At 41.2% G+C, this 18,959-nt stretch overlaps 1 protein-coding gene across 2 annotated transcripts in view; it reads right to left on the bottom strand.

Annotated features, from left to right (window-relative positions):
* Positions 1-18,959, bottom strand: part of scube3 (signal peptide, CUB domain, EGF-like 3) — a 115,373-nt gene that overhangs the window by 2,901 nt on the left and 93,513 nt on the right. For both annotated transcript variants that reach the window (XM_069190263.1, XM_069190264.1), the window contains 13 exons: positions 14,484-14,600; positions 9,628-9,750; positions 9,049-9,165; positions 8,639-8,734; positions 7,047-7,163; positions 6,277-6,438; positions 5,412-5,615; positions 4,863-5,024; positions 3,536-3,703; positions 2,969-3,130; positions 2,649-2,846; positions 1,856-2,008; positions 579-658 (listed from right to left, as the gene is read on the bottom strand). In XM_069190263.1, coding sequence (XP_069046364.1) covers positions 579-658; positions 1,856-2,008; positions 2,649-2,846; positions 2,969-3,130; positions 3,536-3,703; positions 4,863-5,024; positions 5,412-5,615; positions 6,277-6,438; positions 7,047-7,163; positions 8,639-8,734; positions 9,049-9,165; positions 9,628-9,750; positions 14,484-14,600 — 1,859 coding nt within the window. The remainder of the gene's footprint in view (positions 1-578; positions 659-1,855; positions 2,009-2,648; positions 2,847-2,968; positions 3,131-3,535; positions 3,704-4,862; positions 5,025-5,411; positions 5,616-6,276; positions 6,439-7,046; positions 7,164-8,638; positions 8,735-9,048; positions 9,166-9,627; positions 9,751-14,483; positions 14,601-18,959) is intronic.

The raw sequence follows: 18,959 nt of genomic DNA, 5'->3' as shown, positions 1-18,959 counted from the left end.
CCGGCAAACCGACAGAGTTCAACTGTTTTTTAGGTCAGGTTTGTAAAGCGTAAACTGTGCCCTGCTCTTTCACATTTTATGGGGTGGGGCTGTAGAAAACAAAATGCATTTGCATCATCAAAGACCAGTGATGTCAGGCTAGGAGCCGGCAACTCAGATTGAAAATGAAAGCTCAGCTGCATCAGCCAGTTCAAAGGAACAAATAATTCCGTGTTGAAAACAGAAAGGAGAGATGCACAATTTGGGGTGTAAATCCTTTTTCGGGATTCTCTACAGCCCAAATGTTGTGTTGCTCCTTTCTGTTTTTTTATCATGGAATTCACCACTACGTGTTCCTTTGCAGCTGACGCATGCCAATTGAACATCAACCTGAGTGGATCCACACTGGTCTGGAATATCCCAATATACTTGTTTTGAAACTTTCAGACTGTTTAACATGATACATTAAAAAACCTTTCCCAATTCCACTATCTAGTGTAAGGATGAGAGGTTTTGGATTAGTTTTGAGACATCCCAAAATTAGGGTTTAAAAAAGCCCAAAAGGAAAGATCCAGATGACTGCAGACACAGGGCCTCACCTTCAGGATCTCTTGGTGGTTTTCAGACGCATACAGCCTGCCATCTCTCACAATGTCCTCCACCAGCTGTTCATAGTCCTCTGCAAAAAGAGTGCAGATACAGTATTAGGCACACACAGTGTGAATCCAGTACAAAACACATCAGCCTCTAACCTATGGTTGCTTTCAGACTTGTCTGTCAGGGTTAAGCCTACAGATATTCGGACATTTCAGCATACCGTAGAACAGGATTTTTTCAAGGCATATATTTTGTGAACAATACATTTTACTGCTTCTAAACACTGCAGTGTGGGATCAAAGAGTAAGTAGGGGAGGTATGGGGCAAATAAAATATATATGATTGTTCACATGGCAAAATAAATATGCTTCAAAACGTGCTGGACACATTATTACACACTGTATTAGTATTCATGTTATAATGGCATTGACAAATATGTACAAAGGAACAATGTAAACATTTTGATATTACGTGAATACTATTGCCCAAAGCAGTACAGGGATTTTTTTAAAGGTCAGAAAGGTCAACAGCAGAGGAAAAATATTGGTACTGCTCCTTCATTTATAGACAGCAGTTCCTATGTATGATGTAATTTCCCATGACGTGCTAGCCTTTAGGTGCACCCTACTGTATGTTCAGGCATGACTTATGGTAGAAAGCTATGTTTTAAGAAGTGTACCTATATTCATAGTTTGCTAAAGATCTCCACGACATCTAACATATCTCCAACAGAGACATTCACCATTGTGAATACTACCTTTGGCTTGGTTCTGAAATGTTTCTTATGGGACGGTGTTCACATGCTTCTTTAGATGACTGTCTGTGAACTCTGTTTGGTGCTGTGAACATTGTTACAAGTTGTGAACACTGTTGGACGCTGTGAACACTGTTGGATGCTGTGAACAGTGTTAGGAGTTGTGACTACTTGAACACTGTTGGGTGCTTAGAACACTGTTGGGTGTTGTGAACACTGTTAGGTGCTCTGAACACTGTAGGGTGTTGTGAACACCATTGGGTTTTGTGAACACCGTTGGACGTTGTGAACACTGCTAGGTGCTGTGAACACTGTTGGGTGTTATGAACACCGTTGGGTGTTGTGAACGATGTTAGGTGCTGTGAACACTGTTGGGTGTTGTGAAAACTGTCAGGAGTTGTGAACGCTTGAATACCGTTGGGTGCTGTGAACACCGTTTGGTGCTGTGAACACTGTAGGGTGTGTGAACACTGTTGGGTGCTGTGCACACCGTTGGGTGTCGTGAACACTGTGCTAGGCCTTTACCATCGTACGTGACATAGGGGATCTGGAAGCCCCGGGCACTGTTGGCCTCGTTGGATTTGAAGTTGATCCAGAGGCGGCGAGAGCGCGCCGTGAAGGCAATGGGACGCTCGTATGTCTGACACGTCTCGTAGGTGGTGATGGAGGTTGGAGAGGCTGGAGGATAATGGGCAAAAGAGGGAGACAGAAGCAGTGTGTACGACGTCAGTAATGCTCATTAGTAATGCCTTAATTAGAAATTGTTCAGGACATTTTGTTATGTTACAAATCGCGGACGACATTAAGCTTCAACACCAACACAACAAATAAACACATTCAAGAAGAACTACAGATACAGAACCTTGCTATTTAAAATGAGCAGCTGTGACAAACAATATGTAAAACACACAACAATGGAGCTAAAAAAAAACTATCCGCTCTCGTGTAACAAGCGGGGCCAGAGGTACACAGTCATGCAAAAAGCTGATATTTTAACAATGGATTGAAATGTATTTTGTAAAAGTGGGGTAATTCTACCATGTTTTAGGGATAATATTTAACAGTGCAGTGATCTAAACAAAAAAGCTATCAAGCAACAAGAACTCCTTCTAATTAAACTTTTTTTTGCCACTGCTCTTACATTAGCTGTCAACTTCCTTTTGACATATTCTAGTACTGCATATAAATCAGCTTATTTCGTGGTGTTCTAGTCCTTGTTTAGCATAGCTGTTTCATTACTGACATGCTACCGCATCGTGTTGAGGCGATATTGTGGTGTGACTGAGGGCTACCAGAAAGGCAGAGAGGCTGAACTCACAGTTTTTGCGCATCACCAGCACGTCCCCACATTCGTCCTCGGAGGGCAGGAAGATCTCGGGCACCACAATGAGGATCTTGCGCTTGGGTGGGGGGTTGATGTTCCAAGTGCACTCCACATTGGCAGGGTAGTTGCCCGGGTAATTGGGTGACTCGATATAGCCAGTGTACTCGCCCAGTTCGCCACCACACTCCCGGTCTGTATTGTGAACACAAACATGTACAAGAACGCACACATGACAGACAGGACAAGTTTAGATATTCCACTGTGAGAACTCAGACGGAGTCAGAGAAGGGCGAGGCATGTCTGAAGGGCCTTACTCTTGCACTGGGAGACAGTGGTGGCGCCGTCAAAGTCTGTGGTGGTGTTGCCAGGGCAGGAGATACAGTAGTTCTGGCGGAAGTCTGGCTGATAGGTGCCTACTGGGCAACGAATGCATCGATGGACTGTAGTATTGTAGTAGTGACCAGGAGAACACTGAACTGCAGAGAACAGAGACAGGACATGGATTAGTAAGGCCAAAGAATAGGTGAGGAACATAACATTCTGCACTATAATGGCCTAGCAGAACTCATGGTTATACACTGAAATGGGGCTATGTCTGGGGTACAACAAATATCATAACAGAAACATAAATCAGCTGTCCTTAGGAAGAGGGTTAGGGCTAGGGTTTGAAACACGTTTTTTTAGTTTTATGCTGAAGCCACTGAAGAAGTGTAAAGTGTAAAAATATTTCTGGTTCTAGATGGCGGCTCCCTATTTAAAGAAAAAAACGTACTTTAGTTTGGCCTAGTGTTATCTCTGGGAAATATAACCTCAAGCACGCGGCCTGTAGCACCACCTTTGCGAACCCTGAATGGGGTTCTCTAGGGAGAAGGCTAGCTCACCTTTGGCCTCGCAGTCGTGGAAGGAACTGGCACCCTCCCACTTGGTGCTCAACCCCCCACCACAGGGGAAGCACAAGGTCCGGCCTGTGTCTGGCTGGTAGGTTCCATGTGGGCATGGCTGACAGGGCTTGAACCCGTCGGTGGAGTAATGCCCTGTGGGGCACTGACCTGAGCACAGCAGAAAGAAGGAACAGAGCTACATTATTACTTGCTCAAAATATAGAATATAACTGGGGTATACCGGTTCTACATTAGGTTCATTTATGTAATGAAGCAGGTAAAGATTTATTCCATGTTGAGAGGAAAACAAATGAAAGAAAAAAAATGTACCACCCGAAGAAGGCTCCACAGGCGAAATGTTGTGTTTCATTACTTTTGCTATCAGCATGGAATGAAACCTGTTTCTTCTAGCCTACCCATACTGACTCAGCTACCTACTGTACTTCAGCTTTGTTTATGTTAAAGCATATTTATCGAGTAAGATATACAATATCTTCCAGGAATTATCATCACACATTTGATTTTTATAATAATAATTCCTTGCTTTTCATCCCAAAAGATTACAAAGCCCTTTAAATAATCCACCTCTGCAGTACAGCACTAACGTAGATGATGCACAGCAGCCCTGCTACACAGCAGATCATGTAGAGAAGTGTGAAATTACTTCACTAAATACATTAAGGGATAACTTTAAGGAGGCCAGATTGTGCAAGGTAAGAGTGGAATTTCGCCAGAGCATCGTAGTTTATATCTATGCTCTTACATGGGGCGACGGGGTCTTTAATGACCCTAATCAGGACTGTGGTTTCAATGTCTTACCCAGTGGACACTGTCTCCTACAGCACAGAACTCCTTATCACTGGGGCACTGGTTCTGTAAATTCTGGTCCAGGGGAAAGAGAGCCCCCTACTATTCCACTAACACCATTTACAGGATCATCCCAGTTTTCCTTACAGGTCTCCCATCCCAGTATAGATAAGGATTCGCTGCTGCTTAGCTTTTGAGATCTGATTAAATCAAGCTTAAAGCTGATAATATCACCATTAATAATGGTTTATTATTATTAGATTATATACACAAATACATTGGTAAAGAATGTGAGAATGCATGTACACAGCTGTGACATATTAAATATAAAAAATGGGAAAAATATTAGGCTTTTGATGAAACACTCTGTTGTGTTGTGCTCATTTACATAAGTATGACAGTACTTGGTTTGTTAAAACACAACAACTGTTTAGTCGGATTGTGCTTTGTGACAGAAAAACCCTAGTCATTTGAGAAATGAGACATCTGGAGAAAGGCTGCAAGAGTACTCTGGACATACCTGCACAGGATGTTATATTTCGAGCACCAGAAGGTCCATGGCCTTCACTTCCAGGGCAGAGGTCACAGGCCAGCTGCCCCTCCTTCTCTTGGAAGGTGCCTGGTGGGCACGGAAGGCATCGTTCCTGCTCCCCATGGTAGTAGGACCCGGGCACACATCTGACTGAAAAAGCAGCAAAGACATGAGTCAGAGACTGTGTGCAGTGTGACAGATACAGAAGCATGTTTTTTAAATGACAAAGCTTCTCATTCAGTCCTCTTTTTTTAGGCTAATTTACTGTAAAGAACTTTTTTTAAAATAAATGGAATTTAATCTGCATTTTACGTGTCTTTCCCATATAGTCTCCTTATATACTCCTCAGATAGACCATATCAATACAGTATGAGCAATTGTTTGACACACATATATGGTGCCTGTTCTGTCACTAAGTATGGTAAGTGTGTTAAGATACAAAATAAACTGTTTACTGTCTATGTTTGCTTTTCAACACTTCTAAGCTCCATGGCTGTGTCTCTCAGTCGGAGATGCTGCCGTCAGCCCCTTCCTTACCACAGCGCCCACTCTCTCTCTCCCGACCCGGTCCACAGTTCTCCTGCTTCTCAGTGGCTCCCGCCAGCTTTTGGGCCACCTCATAATCCAGACCAGCCACACGGATCAGGAAGCGTTCCTGGTTGATGGATTTCTTCAGGGTCTTGATGTAGGACTTCACCTGCTTCTCCATACGTTGTCTTAGGCAGTTCAGATTGCAGTTTCCTGTGGAAATGCAGGGGCACAGGCAGATTATATCTGAGCGGGGGGACACATAAAGACATGGGTGCACATCAACATCACAATAACCCATTCTCCTTATTCACCCTGTTTCCAATGGTATTGATTACATCCTCTTTGATTTCAGGGTAATCTATGTAGCATTAAATAATCAATAAAGAACATCCTTCAACCTGATCAATAACAAGATTAGGAAAACATTTGTCTCCTAACACTTAGGCACAAGATGACTATTCTCCAAAAGACAATGCTTTCCCTTATTGGACAGGGATCAATGCTTTGAACCGCAAGACACTTCCACCAGAATACAGGTTACAAAAAACATCACTGTGACGATCCACCTTGTAAGCCTTCCTGTAACAAAGCAAAAACAGTTAAGAAAGAAAAGAAAAGTTGTTTCTTGGATTAAGGAGAGGTGGGCCAGCTACAGAATTTGTTAACCATTTGAAGCTCTAGGACAGACAGTGATCGGTTCTTTATTTTATTTTCAGAATGCCTGGTTACTCCTGGTTAGGACAGCACCCTGGAGCCCTTCCTGGAAACACAGGGTGAGAGGCAGGACTATGCCCTGCCTAGCAGATACCATGCCGGGTCTCTTTGCTGAGACGTTTGCAGCATGTTTCCGGTCCGCTCGGTGTCTCCTCACCTGTGACGTCACCGGGCTTGATCTCTGCTTCCAGCTCCAGCGTGATCCTGGTCACCTCCTTGTTGGGGGGGTTGCGGGTACGGCGGCCCTTTGCTTTCTTGGAGGAGTCACACTTCAGGTTGACGAAGGTGACGAAGCAGTCGCTGCAGGGCTGCCCACTCCCTGGGGAAAAGCAGACATAGACACTGAGAGGCATGCAGGGGGAGTTGGGGTGGGGTTCAGTGTGTGAGGCTGGCCTTGAAATTGGCTTTGCAAGACAGTGATGACCTTTGATTCTGGAGCCTGCTGCCGCTGCTGGTGGACATATTTTTAAATACGGAATCACTACAATTCCTCCACAACTCCAAAACAGTGTGAAATCTATAGCTGAACCCTGGGTTTCAGTGACAACGGGATACAGAGCCCTGGCATACGAAAAAAAAGCAGCTGCTTCACATCAGCAAGTTTAAAACAGAACAGACACAAACCCATCTGTGTCTGGAAATGTGGCTTTGTGTGTCATGTAAGGCCTTACACAGATATAATGCAGTAGGGTTATAATTATACTGTAGGTGCAGAGGAGCACCACACTAATTCAGGGCTGTTTAACACAGCAAGGCTGTAAGCATTCATTATTTTGTAGTAATATGCCCCCTGTGGTACAGATTTCTTTCACTTTGAGAGTGAGCAACATATTCCTCACATCTCTCTTCTGAGACGTTTTATGAAGGGAGTGAGTGTGTAGACCTGTACACACACTCCCTCACATGCTCACGCCCATCATGTCTCACCTGGCCCCTGCTGGCGCCCACCCTCTTCTTGGCGGCCCTTCAGTTTGGGGTGCAGGTGACACTTGGCGTCTTTGATCTTGAAAGAGGCTTTGTGCTTCACTGGTGGAGCCAGAGTCTCTACAGACAAACAGAGCAGTGTGTGGTGTTAACCTGACACAGCAGGACCAGTTCTCTCTCCCTTTACCCTCACCTCTCTGATACCACAGTGACCCCATACACTTACTCTGCTTCAGCTTCCCTTAATCACAATCATTTCCCTAAGTGTCAGGACAAAAAACACAGGAATTGATGATAATCAGAATAACAAACTTCAGCACAGTGCAAGGAAAATGTTACCCGATCCTGCGATTTCATTAAAAATGTTCACCTGCGTCATAACCCGAACAACATTTCTGATTTGCAATTACTTCAGTGATCTCTGGTGTCAAAATGTTTCTTATTCTCTTTTGAATTGGTACACAATAATTATAATATAGTATCAGCCAAAGAAAAAGGAAAGGAGAGTTCACAAAAAGACAGCAACAAAAAAGTGAATCATAGAAAAGATTTTTAGTCAATTTTTGGAAGATAAATTACGGGGTCATTCCATGAAGGTGGCTGCCTATTTTCCACCCGTCCAATATGTCCAAAGCTGTTAGATGCCCCATTTGGAAGGATGCAGTCCTTCCTCTTGGGGCAGAAAATAAAAGAACCTAAAGTCTAAGGGGTATAATCTATGCCAAGTCCTAAACACTCTTCACTGAAATGCCCAATAATAATATTTAAATGTAGATAAAGCCAAACCACCATAAGCTTTTGGGTGCTGAAAGGTCATCAATCAAACCCTTGGCCACATGCCCTTCCAAATAATACTGGCTATGATAGAGTTCAGGGAGACATCTGAGTGGGAATGAAATTCAGACTATTGCAAATAAAGAATAATATACATAAATATCTTTATAATATATATATATAAATTATATATTTTTATGTATAAATGACCAGTCATTTAGTATAACCTGGAAAGATACACCAGTCTGTTGTGATTTTCAAGAAATCATTCTGCAGATTTCCTGAAAATGGGGGGAGGTCTTACTGCCCACGAAAGGAAATAGTGATAGTGGGCAGAAATCATGATGCTCAGGGTACATAATTCAAAAGAATAAAAGAGACTTTGAGAATGATCAAAATAAAGTTAGAACATGGAGAGCTGAAGCGGAGTTATCTAAAGAAATAAAATAATAGCACGAAACAAAATGTAATCTTTGGCTGCCTGTATCTTAATAGGAGAAATACTGGTGTGTCTAATAGACTGAGCCAGCAATTTTAATGAAGGAGAATAATAGGAATGCATCAAAACTTTCATGACTGAATTTTACTGATGACGTTTATTTTCAGGATGAATAAGAAGAGCAAGAGACAAAGCATCAAGAAAGATCAAAGCAATTTGAAATATTTAGCCTGTCTTCAGCAGCAACTGGAGTTGCAGGATTAAAAAACAGTGAATAAAAAAATGATATGGCTGTTATGCAGCATGTGTCGAGGGCTGGACAAGAGAAATAAATGCAGAAACTGTGGCTTGTTATCCGTTTAGCACTGAAATGGGGGGTTACCTATACAGCTCTGTGAGTTGCTGCTGTTCGCTTTGGGGGTACTTTTGCCACGGAGGATAGGAATCCCACAGCTCACTGTATAACTGTTATCAGATTCTGCAATGAAACCACAAGAAACAAGGGCATCAGCCACTCCAGACACACAGAAATGCAAATACATGTGAAGATTTCCTCTGTGACTGCCTCAAGCATATTCCCCACTTGTTTATTGCTATTACTAAAACTGAGTCATATTACTAAACACATAATTGAGTTTTAAGATACAGGGTTAACCGTCATGAGGGGATTTGTCCAACCTTTTTACAACTACACATGGCAGAAAGGTGTTAATTTCAGAGGTCAATGGCCCAGCCTTTCACAGCAGCTAGGGAGGCCCAAGGCCACTGTGCCTGCGAGTTTCTACGGCCTACCTGCCAGATAGTGAGCTTTGGAGGAACAGGTGAGGGAGCAGCTCTCTTTCTTGCCAGTTTTGCTGCAGGTCAGGCTGGCCTTGGGAGAGACCCAGCTGGACACGCACTTCACCAGCTCTGAAATACACACTCACAGATATATGCCCTCATGTACACACAGACACAGATAAACACAAATGCAGACAGCCAGGAAAATAAACACAAGCACACGCCAATAAGTTACAGCACAGACTTTACTTCTGCATTTTTAAATCTATGCCAAGTAAATTATTAGAGGTGCTTACAGTAAAAGCCTGGACATGTGTCCTGGTTTAAACTGCCCTATTAACCAAACTAACGAAAGCTAAACGCACAGCAATTACAAGCTGCTTCATGCGCTGTATTGTCTACTTAAATAATAGTCTGTATTTATGCATAGCAAAAAAAATAAATTTCAAATGTTAGACATAGTAAATGTTTTTTGTTAATGTTAATGTTTTTTTATAGATGCACTATAGGGAAGCACATACTCTCCTTATTTAGACAAGACTAGCTGCGATTCATAGTTCTGACCACCAGATGTCAGTGTTTCCTACTTACCGATGCAATCCTTCTTGTTCCAATGAAGTTTGTAGCCAGGGGGACAGGTACACTCATAGCTTCCCAAAGTGTTCATGCAGCCGAATTTACAGCCCCCGTGGTTAATGCTGCACTCGTCAATATCTGCATAAGATAAGCACAGGTAGAGGGATGTTCACATATGATGGGTCACATGAAATTCAAAAATGTGCATTCCCAGATTTGTTTTTTTCCACGTTGGAATAACATAACTCTCACTTGCCTACAAAACAATCTAAAACACAGTGATTGCCCACTACAAGCAGAAGTAAAAAAGGCTCCTAGATTATACTGCTATTTAATTCATACACTTACTGTATAAATGATGATGAAGCTATTTGGAGAGTAAAATATTGTTGCGCTTAATCCTGCTTCTTTTCGTGTCCATAATATACAGGCCGTTTCCCCCCACCCACATTCTTTAATTGCTTAATTGGTAATCAAATATAAAAATATGATAATTAAGAAAGTCATGGGAGCTGCCTTCTGTAGGATTGGAGGATTGGAGGAGACACCTAGTCTAGAGCCCTTTGCTAACCCACCCTTACACTTAAGGAGAAATGGATGTTTTCAGACTCTTGCTGATCCATTCAAGGCTTGTTTGAGTCTTGGCAGCTGTGGCCTCTCTGTGACTTTGCGAGCTCTATCATTTCTTCATCATGGTTCCTGCTCAGAACCTACCCATTACTCCTAAATCTCCATTTAAGAGGGCTCCAGTGTGGGAGTCTCATTTAAAACAATCCATTATCCCAGTCTAACCAAACATGCCCTTCGGTGCAAAGCCCAGTATTAACAGTGATTTAGAGAATTAGTTCTCATCCGAATCGTTGTGTGGTATAGTGAAAGCAACAAGACACAGCGCAGCTCTCTGCCGCTCTGTGCCCAGCATACCGGAAACAAAGAATTTATTACAAAAAGGAAAAGAAAAGCCTGTCTCTCTGGCTTTTGGAAGACAAACCCCAATAACAAAAGAAGCATTAATCACACCAAACATGGCGTGCACAAAATGCTCCTGCTGTCTTTAGAGAGATTTTTTATGTGCTTCCATATTATATTTATAGTATTAAAAAACTGAAAAAGTATGTGTAACTGCAAAGGAAAGGATGGCGTCCAAGTATCATTTAATAAAGGGTTTTTCTTGAGGAGACAATTATTTTGATATCCATCAATGCACACACTTCATAATGTGATTGTTTTCATTAGTGAGCTGGGTATTCAGCTGAAATCCTAGCCAGATCCTGTCACATGTGTTTGAAGCTTCTGAAACAGGAATGGAAGTACATTTCAACCCACTGAGTACACTTGGTCCCAGTCTGGGAAACCACTTCAGTAAATTATAGCCTCCTTTTATACTGACAACTAAGCCACACGCAGGCCATACAAGCTCTTATTTAATAGAGCTAATCTAGTAGTTCATCAGCCCCTGAACTCACTTGGAAGACATTTGGGCTAAGAGAATAGGAGTGTTGATTTCTCACTGACAGTATGGTACGTAAACTCCTGTCATATTTCTACAAGAAAAGGGGAATTTGGAATGCCATTAACATGGAATCCTGCTACATTCAAGGTCTGATCACCAGTCACTATTATTACACTTAACTTGTGCAGTAACATCATTACATCAATAAGCCCAACACAGTGATTTACAACAATCTGAAATGTATTTGTTATTTTGGTAAAGAATAAAGTGCTCTATGGGCTTAAAAAATGAGCCTGTCTGCCAATAATTGCGTTGTTTTGCTGTGCTCGTGCCTGAATGCCCCGGAGCTCACACCTTTAACATGCTCTATCTTCCATGCCATGTTTCTGAGTGCTCCGAAGGGCCTATAATTCATCTTTACGGTGGAACATTCTGGGAAGAGACAAAAAACTGAATCTGGCACACACACTTACCCCCTGAATTAACGGTATACCTCAATTATTTCATGCAGTTGCTTTTTTGTTTATGTCACAGGCATTCATCCAAGTCTCACAAAGTAGGAAAATAAACTAGAAACTTGCAGTAAAATGTTTCAATAGGTGTCAATGCACATCGATCAATTCAATTCTCTTCTGTTCCTTGTGAACAAATTCCAAGAACCTGATGTAGACTGATTTATAGATATCTGCAGGTTGTCAAAAACAGAAATGGCTCAAAATGCTATGCAATGAGAGTCTTGTCTGTATCTATGGCTCAAGCTCCCACTGAGCAGGGATAGGCTGAGTCCCCAGTCAGACAAAGATACAGTATCTCAACACAATTCCACTGAAATGGCTGTTGCTAAAGCTGTGATAAACCTTCTAGGACTACAATGAGAACTAAAACTACAGCTTACAGAGTATTTCTTAACTTTGCAAATATAAAACGTTTCCATCCATCCATTTTCTATCCACTCCCAATTCAGGGCCACAGAGGACCCGAAGCCTAACCCTTCAAGCAAGGGGTGCAAGGCAGGATACACCCTGAACGGGACACCAGTCTGTCGCAGGGCAGACACACAGACACGCACACCCTCACATGTGAGGCCAATTTTCCAAGGTGCCAATTAACCTACCAGTCTGGACTGTGGGAAGAAACCAGAGCACCAAGAAACCAATGTGAACATAGGGAGAACATATGAACTCCACACAGAGAGTCTGGAATTGAACCTAGGGCCCCATGCTGTGAGGCAGCAGTGTTAACCACTGCACCTTTGTGCCACAAATAAATAAAAATAACTGCAAGGTTAAGTTTGTGTTGGGAGATAAAAGGTATGACTAATGGGTATTTGCAGATTATTGAACAGCATATTGTTCTACCTTAACTTAGCTGCAGGATATGCAATAATGATACTGATCAAGTATGAATTGTTAATTGTAGGTGATATATGTATTATATATATATAATAACCGTGCCAACAGTAACCATGTAGTGAAGCGACTGAATAGGCTCTCTGAACAAAAATCACATTCCACCACGGGTAAATTGGTTGGGCTATTAAGTACTGAAATTGTCCCACAGCTAGCTTAATTGTATCACTACATGACAAACAGCTTCACTACTGCTTGGTTCCTTACATTAACTGAATATGTTCCCTCAGCAATTTTCCTTTGTACTTTTTCACTTTTGTTAGGAGCTAATGTTCAGTTTTCTCAAGATGCACAATGCAAAACCTAACTCCTATTGCCTTCTTCAAGACTGCATACAGTATATATTCGTTAGAGTGTGAAGCCACATTCCTAAATTAATCCACAAGTGTCACATGCGTACACAGCACTGAAAGTGGTCCACCCAGTGTAGAGTCTCAGTGGTTTATTATTTAGTTAGGGCTGCTCGGCTGAATATTACAGGGCTCTGAAGAGATCCACACGTATCACTCAGGAGCAGTGTCAGTGTACAGCAGCAAAGATCTGAGATTTCTGTGCCCCTGTGTGTCACTGCATGTATACATGCTCGTTAGAGTGTGTATGTATAAGAGAGTCAGGAGTCAGGAAGGAGTGTGAGGACAGGCGGGTTGCCCATTGTTAAGAGCAATGGTGATGAATGATAGACCCTGCTCCCCCAAGATTGTCTGCTCTGTCGGAACTCTCAGATAGCCAGCAGGATTTATGACGCTCCACTCTTGCACACATTGAGAGGAAGGGCCCAGGAGTTTATTTTTTCTACACTGCTCTTCTTGTGAAAAATGGGCACTCTGACTCCAGAGTCTCTGGCGTTAGATAAACAAAGGGATCGCCCCGTACGACCTCAGTAAGACTGCAGCGGTGCTGAAAACACTTGGGGAGTGTGAAAAGCAGCCTGACTGTCTCTACATGATCCTGTACTACAACTGGGATTGGCCACGCAGAGATTCTCAAGAGATTAGCTCACACAGAATTAATGATCACATTTTGAACTGATCTGCTAGGATTCATTTGAAACACTCTAAGCCCTTGGCAATTTTCCACAAATATATAGTCACTTTCATATTTGCAATAAAGAACTATACTGAATGTAATCAATTCATTTGATAGATGTTTTAGAAGGGAAAAACATTTATATTATAATGATAATGATAATTCCCTAAAATAATCCAATCCATCGATTGTGTAATCTTAATATTCCCTTAATAAAAAATCTCTTGTGGAAATCATGGAGACCCCTTAGGAAGCAATAAGAAAGCTATCTTGTCATTGGAGTTACAGTGGCTTCATGAGATTTCAGAAGGACAAAACCACAGCGAGTATTTCTGCTCATTGGGTATGTACTGCTCTTGAATTGAAGTGAGGACAATGGAAAAGTGAGGAAAGAGTCTGTATGTGCCGGGAGCAGTGCATTTCTCTCAGTGCAGAGAGTCTGTATGTGCCGGGAGCAGTGCATTTCTCTCAGTGCAGAGAGTCTGTATGTGCTGGGAGCAGTGCATTTCTCTCAGTGCAGAGAGTCTGTATGTGCCAGTAGCAGTACATTTCTCTTAGTGTAGAGAGTCTGTATGTGCCAGTAGCAATACATTTCTCTCAGTTTGTATGTGCCTGCAACAGTGCATTTCTCTCAGTGCAAAGAGTCTACATATGAATTTCTCTAGGTGCAGTGTATTTTAGTGGAGTGTAGTATTTCTAAGAGACCTTTTTTAGAAATACTACACTTTCTTGTTTGATAGGAAGATAAGTGAGCTTTTAGGTAAGTTCTATTGCCAGTTATAAAGAAGCTAACTTTTATTTCTTCCTGTCCAATCTAAAAAGCCTTCAGGGGCTGCTTCAGACTGCAAAGAGATTTCCACACTGATATACGATCAAAGAATCAGAAATTTTAATCAGTGAAAACTAGTGTCTTGTTTCGGCCTGTGTTGTGTCCTCTTGTATTAACTTTAAGACAATCAGATGAAATAGTTCAGGTGGCCTACCTCCGCAGTGGGCCAGTCCATACAGCACGTAGCCCTTGTGGCAGAAGCACTGAAAGCTGCCAGGGGAATTGACGCAGGAATGATCACATGCTCTATCAAAAGAGCACTCATCAATATCTGCAGAAGAAGAACAAAGAAAGAGCCATCAACACACAGGACACAGGAACACAATGTATTATGTGGTGCACTGCGTCCACTTGAGCATTCATTTGGAAAAGCAGCAAGCCCCTTCAGAGGATAAAGTAAAATGACTCTCATGCATCTTTTAATGAGGCTAAAACAGGGGCATCCACGTTCCAGCCATTCTAAGCCATTCCTTCTGAAGGTGTTAGTACAAATAGTTAATTGTTTGATTAGCTTATTAACTTGATTATTAATCGTTTAGTAAGGGGTGTAGCTGTACTAAAACACCTCAACTTAGGGGACAGCAAGTATTGGTATTGAAACGGTTTTCCAAGACAAGTGCCAGGCAGATTCACTGTATACTTAAAAACATAACTGAGAATTCTTGGCTCTGAAATTGCCTCTGAGAGATGGCACAGTTTGAAAAATGTTAATCTAAGATCGCGTGGCTAGATTTGTGTATGCAGCAACAGGGAATAGAACTGGATAAACAGAATTATTTGATTTAATGCTGCCTTTGATGCAGAAGGCTTTGGCAACCTTGGCAGAAAGGATGTGCTAAGGGTCAAAATCACATTTATCTGCCACACATATTCTGTTTGTTAATTCATATTAATGCCAAAACGCTATATCATAAAAAGTATTTAGAACACCCCTCAACATACAGGCTTGTTAATCTTGCAGGAATTTGTTCTTTACATGCCATGCCTATCTGCTTGTCTTGTCTGTGAAAAGTGTGGTTTTCACTTTAAGCAAGGAAGTAGTTCTTAACTGGCCTAGAGCCAAGCTGATCCATGTAGTTAGTGGCACACAACACTGTCCTGCTGCCAAATGCCTGTCCTCCTCAAACCTGCTTAAGATAAGAGAGGTTTTGTGTTGGCAGTGGGAATTCAGTACTTTTTGAATCTGCCATCCATCCACTGGTGCCAATCACTGCACAATCTGCACTGTGGCTGTAAAAGTCAGTTAAGTCTCATTTAGCAGAGTAATAAATAGATTTATATGTATATTTGAATCTGACAGCTATAATGACCCATATGGAAACCATTTGCATGGAAAACACTTTCTTTATCTAGGAATGTGCCAGAGCAGCCGGAATGTGACACCAGATCACGTGATTGATCCATTTTCGCCATGAACTGCATTGAATTGGCAAATACCTCTGCTATTGTCATGTCCAGATATTTACATTAAATCCTGCCTTCTCAGCAGCTCAGCTGCTTCTCAGAAGTCTACCGTCTTTGGGGAGGAGAGTAAATAATAATCTCCTACTCTCCTAATCTCCTTTTAAGACTATCTTAAGAATCATATCTAATAATATATATGTATTTCATATGCTATGTATGTACACCAAGGGTCAAATAAGCAACACATTTTCAAAGGCACCGTAGAAGAGAGCAATATTGTTAATCTTTCATTTTGATCCACACATTACAGCGACCTCTGCATACCTGAATAGAAAGCCATCCCCTTTTTAAAGACATTGAGACACTGATGGGGACAGTTCCTGGCATGTGTGATGGCAGCACTGTGTGTGCAAAGGGAGTTTACTGTATTGTAAAACTAATTAACTCAATGATTGTATCCATATAGCACTTTCTATCACAAAGGCTCAAAGGTGAGCGTTCTGGTCCCCTATGCCTGCCGTCGCATCATCCAGGTGGATGCTGCACATTGGTGGTGGTGGAGGGGAGTCCCCATTACCTGTAAAGCACTTTGAGTGGAGTATCCAGAAAAGCGCTATATAAGTGTAAGCAATTATTATTATTATTATTATTATTATTATTATTATTAAAGGATCCCAAAGTTCTGTACATATAGGAAGAGACACATTTCACCCACCACTGCAGTCCAGTACCCTCTTAAATGACACATGGCAGCCATTCTACACCAACAGCCCCAGTACACAGCAGGTCAGGTGGAGAAGTGAAAGTACTGCTTCACCACTTGAATTACAGGGCAATTTTGGGGAAGCCAGATTGTTTAAGCTCCAAGAGAATTTAGTAAGGGCATTGAGCTTAATGCCATTACTCTTACACACAATGCCACGTGATCTTTAATTACCAAGTCGTTTCTATTTTAATTTAGAGTCTCATTTAAAGGACCGCACCTATGCACATTGTTCCTAGTCACCATAGTGCAGCACTTGTTTGGAAAATCTGCACTTTATATATAGTAGGGGTAAATATTTAATTTATGTAACCAGTTAAGCAGTGTGTACATCGACTGTATATGATTTAGCTTTACAATTCTTGGCTATTACTGTGAAGTTGAGCATTTTAAATGTACATGTATCTATTTTTCTTTTTGGCATCTTGAATCCATTTTAGGTGGAGGGGAGTCCCCATTACCTACAGTATAAAGTGTTTTGAGTGTCCAGAAAAGCACTATGTAAGCATGAAGAATAATAATAATTTTATAAGATAAACATCAGATCTTTTCTATATGATGTGGTTTACATTAGATCTCAATTATCGTTATATCCAAAAGATAGTTTTACTTATGCAATGGGAATTTTTTTTTCATTTAAAACATAGAAAAATATATTTTTTTTATACAAAAGAATCTCATCTATACAAAACATGAAGAATTTTATATACAATTTAAAGTCATTTCCAAACTATTTTAAGATAGAAATTTAGGCATTAAACCTGTCCAGAGTATAAAAGTATATTATGAGACATAATAGACATTAAAAACAGACAGTTTGTATCACTTATGGCATTTGGTGTACTGTAGTGGAGTGCCCTATCACACGCAGTCTTATTTGGAAACTGATAACAGTCCAGAATCTGTAGGCCACAAGCTGCATGAAGGTAAACACCTTCTAACAGGATTGGTCCAGCTTGTTCTAAAACTATAAAAGTTAACATCAATCGTTTTAATGATCAAACTTTAAAGGCAAGCAAAACTGGGTTACCAAGACTGGATATTTACATTATCACCAGATTCAAATTACCTGTACTGAACAATATTCGATTCTATTGGTGGATGAAATCAGATTCAGAGTACAGACGTTTATCTCTCTCAGTTCTGCCCTGCCTAAATCAGTCTAAACCTTTTTTGTCTTAAACAGAGAAGAGAATGAGGGTATTCATAATATTTAAGGAGACTAACAAAGTCAACCTTATGAATTTAATTGCAATTTAGCAGTAAAACACAAACCAGAGGACACAGAAGGAAACTAGAGCAGAAAGCAGGAAGAACTTCTTCATACAGAGGGGGTGGGAGTGTGAAACAAACTACCCAGCCATGTTGTTGAATCCGATACCCTGGCTTCTTCCAAGAACTGGCTGGATGAGATTATTGGATTAAGTAGCTACTAACAACCAAACATCTAACAAGCACTGAATGGCCTCCTCTCATTTATGAACGTTCTTATTTTGTTGTATCAGGATTGCTCTGTACCTTCAGTGAAACCACACTACGCTTGCAACAGAATCATCATGGCAACAACTCTTGGTCATGTGATTGGCCAGTGACACTTAATTTAGGGCAATAAATAATCTGAGCACGGGAGTTTCCTCTTTGGCTTGGCCGCTGTAGCCACCACTTTTACAGGTAAGCAACAATCGCAGCAGATAAAACAATTATTAAGTGATCAGTTTTCAAAGGGAAGACAGGATGTCTTTGGAGTTTGGGTGAAAATGAAAGGGAATGTTTAAGGTTTCGCAGATTTAAAAGACTTTCATTACAGGGTCTGAAAAAAACACCCACATTATCCTGGAGTGCACAGATGCACCACCACAACACACAATGAAAACGAATATTTAACAACAGAGTAATGATACACAGTAACTGCAAAGACCTGGATCATATTGAACGTGAGACAGTTTTTTATTTTTTTATATGAAACAAAAACACAAGTGTGAAAAATCATAGACAAAATGTCATTTATATAAAATATAAAAGGCTTTTATATTTCATATCATGTTTGCAAATATCGACTTTTAAGTGGCAAGCTGATGGATTTCTGGCAAAGCGTTTGTCTTAGGAACTGCAATCAAGCACACAGTTGCCAGCGAAAGGCAGCCAAATTCTTACTTTACTTTTTCTCGGTTCCCTGTTGTCTCAGTGAGAGAAATCTAAAAATTCTCCACACACACTCACTTTCCAACCAAGCTGGCCAGCGCATAAGAGATTCAAAGTGTTTGAATGATGTCTCTGAGTAGCAACAAGCTCAGCAGTAGTGCTCTGGGGTCTTTATTGCCTTTGGCTGTCTTCATATGTACAGTACTTCTGATTAAACTGGGTGCAATCTCTAGATAAGATTAGTCATTTTTGATCAATATTTGTTATGCCAGTCAATTCCAAATATCTGTACTGAGCTACAGTCATGTAAAACAGATAAGC

Source organism: Lepisosteus oculatus, chromosome 5 (genome assembly GCF_040954835.1).
Source record: "Lepisosteus oculatus isolate fLepOcu1 chromosome 5, fLepOcu1.hap2, whole genome shotgun sequence".
Classification (NCBI taxonomy): domain Eukaryota; kingdom Metazoa; phylum Chordata; class Actinopteri; order Semionotiformes; family Lepisosteidae; genus Lepisosteus; species Lepisosteus oculatus.
The sequence above is the reverse complement of the archived record's forward strand: the minus strand, read 5'-3'. Positions and strand labels throughout refer to the sequence as shown.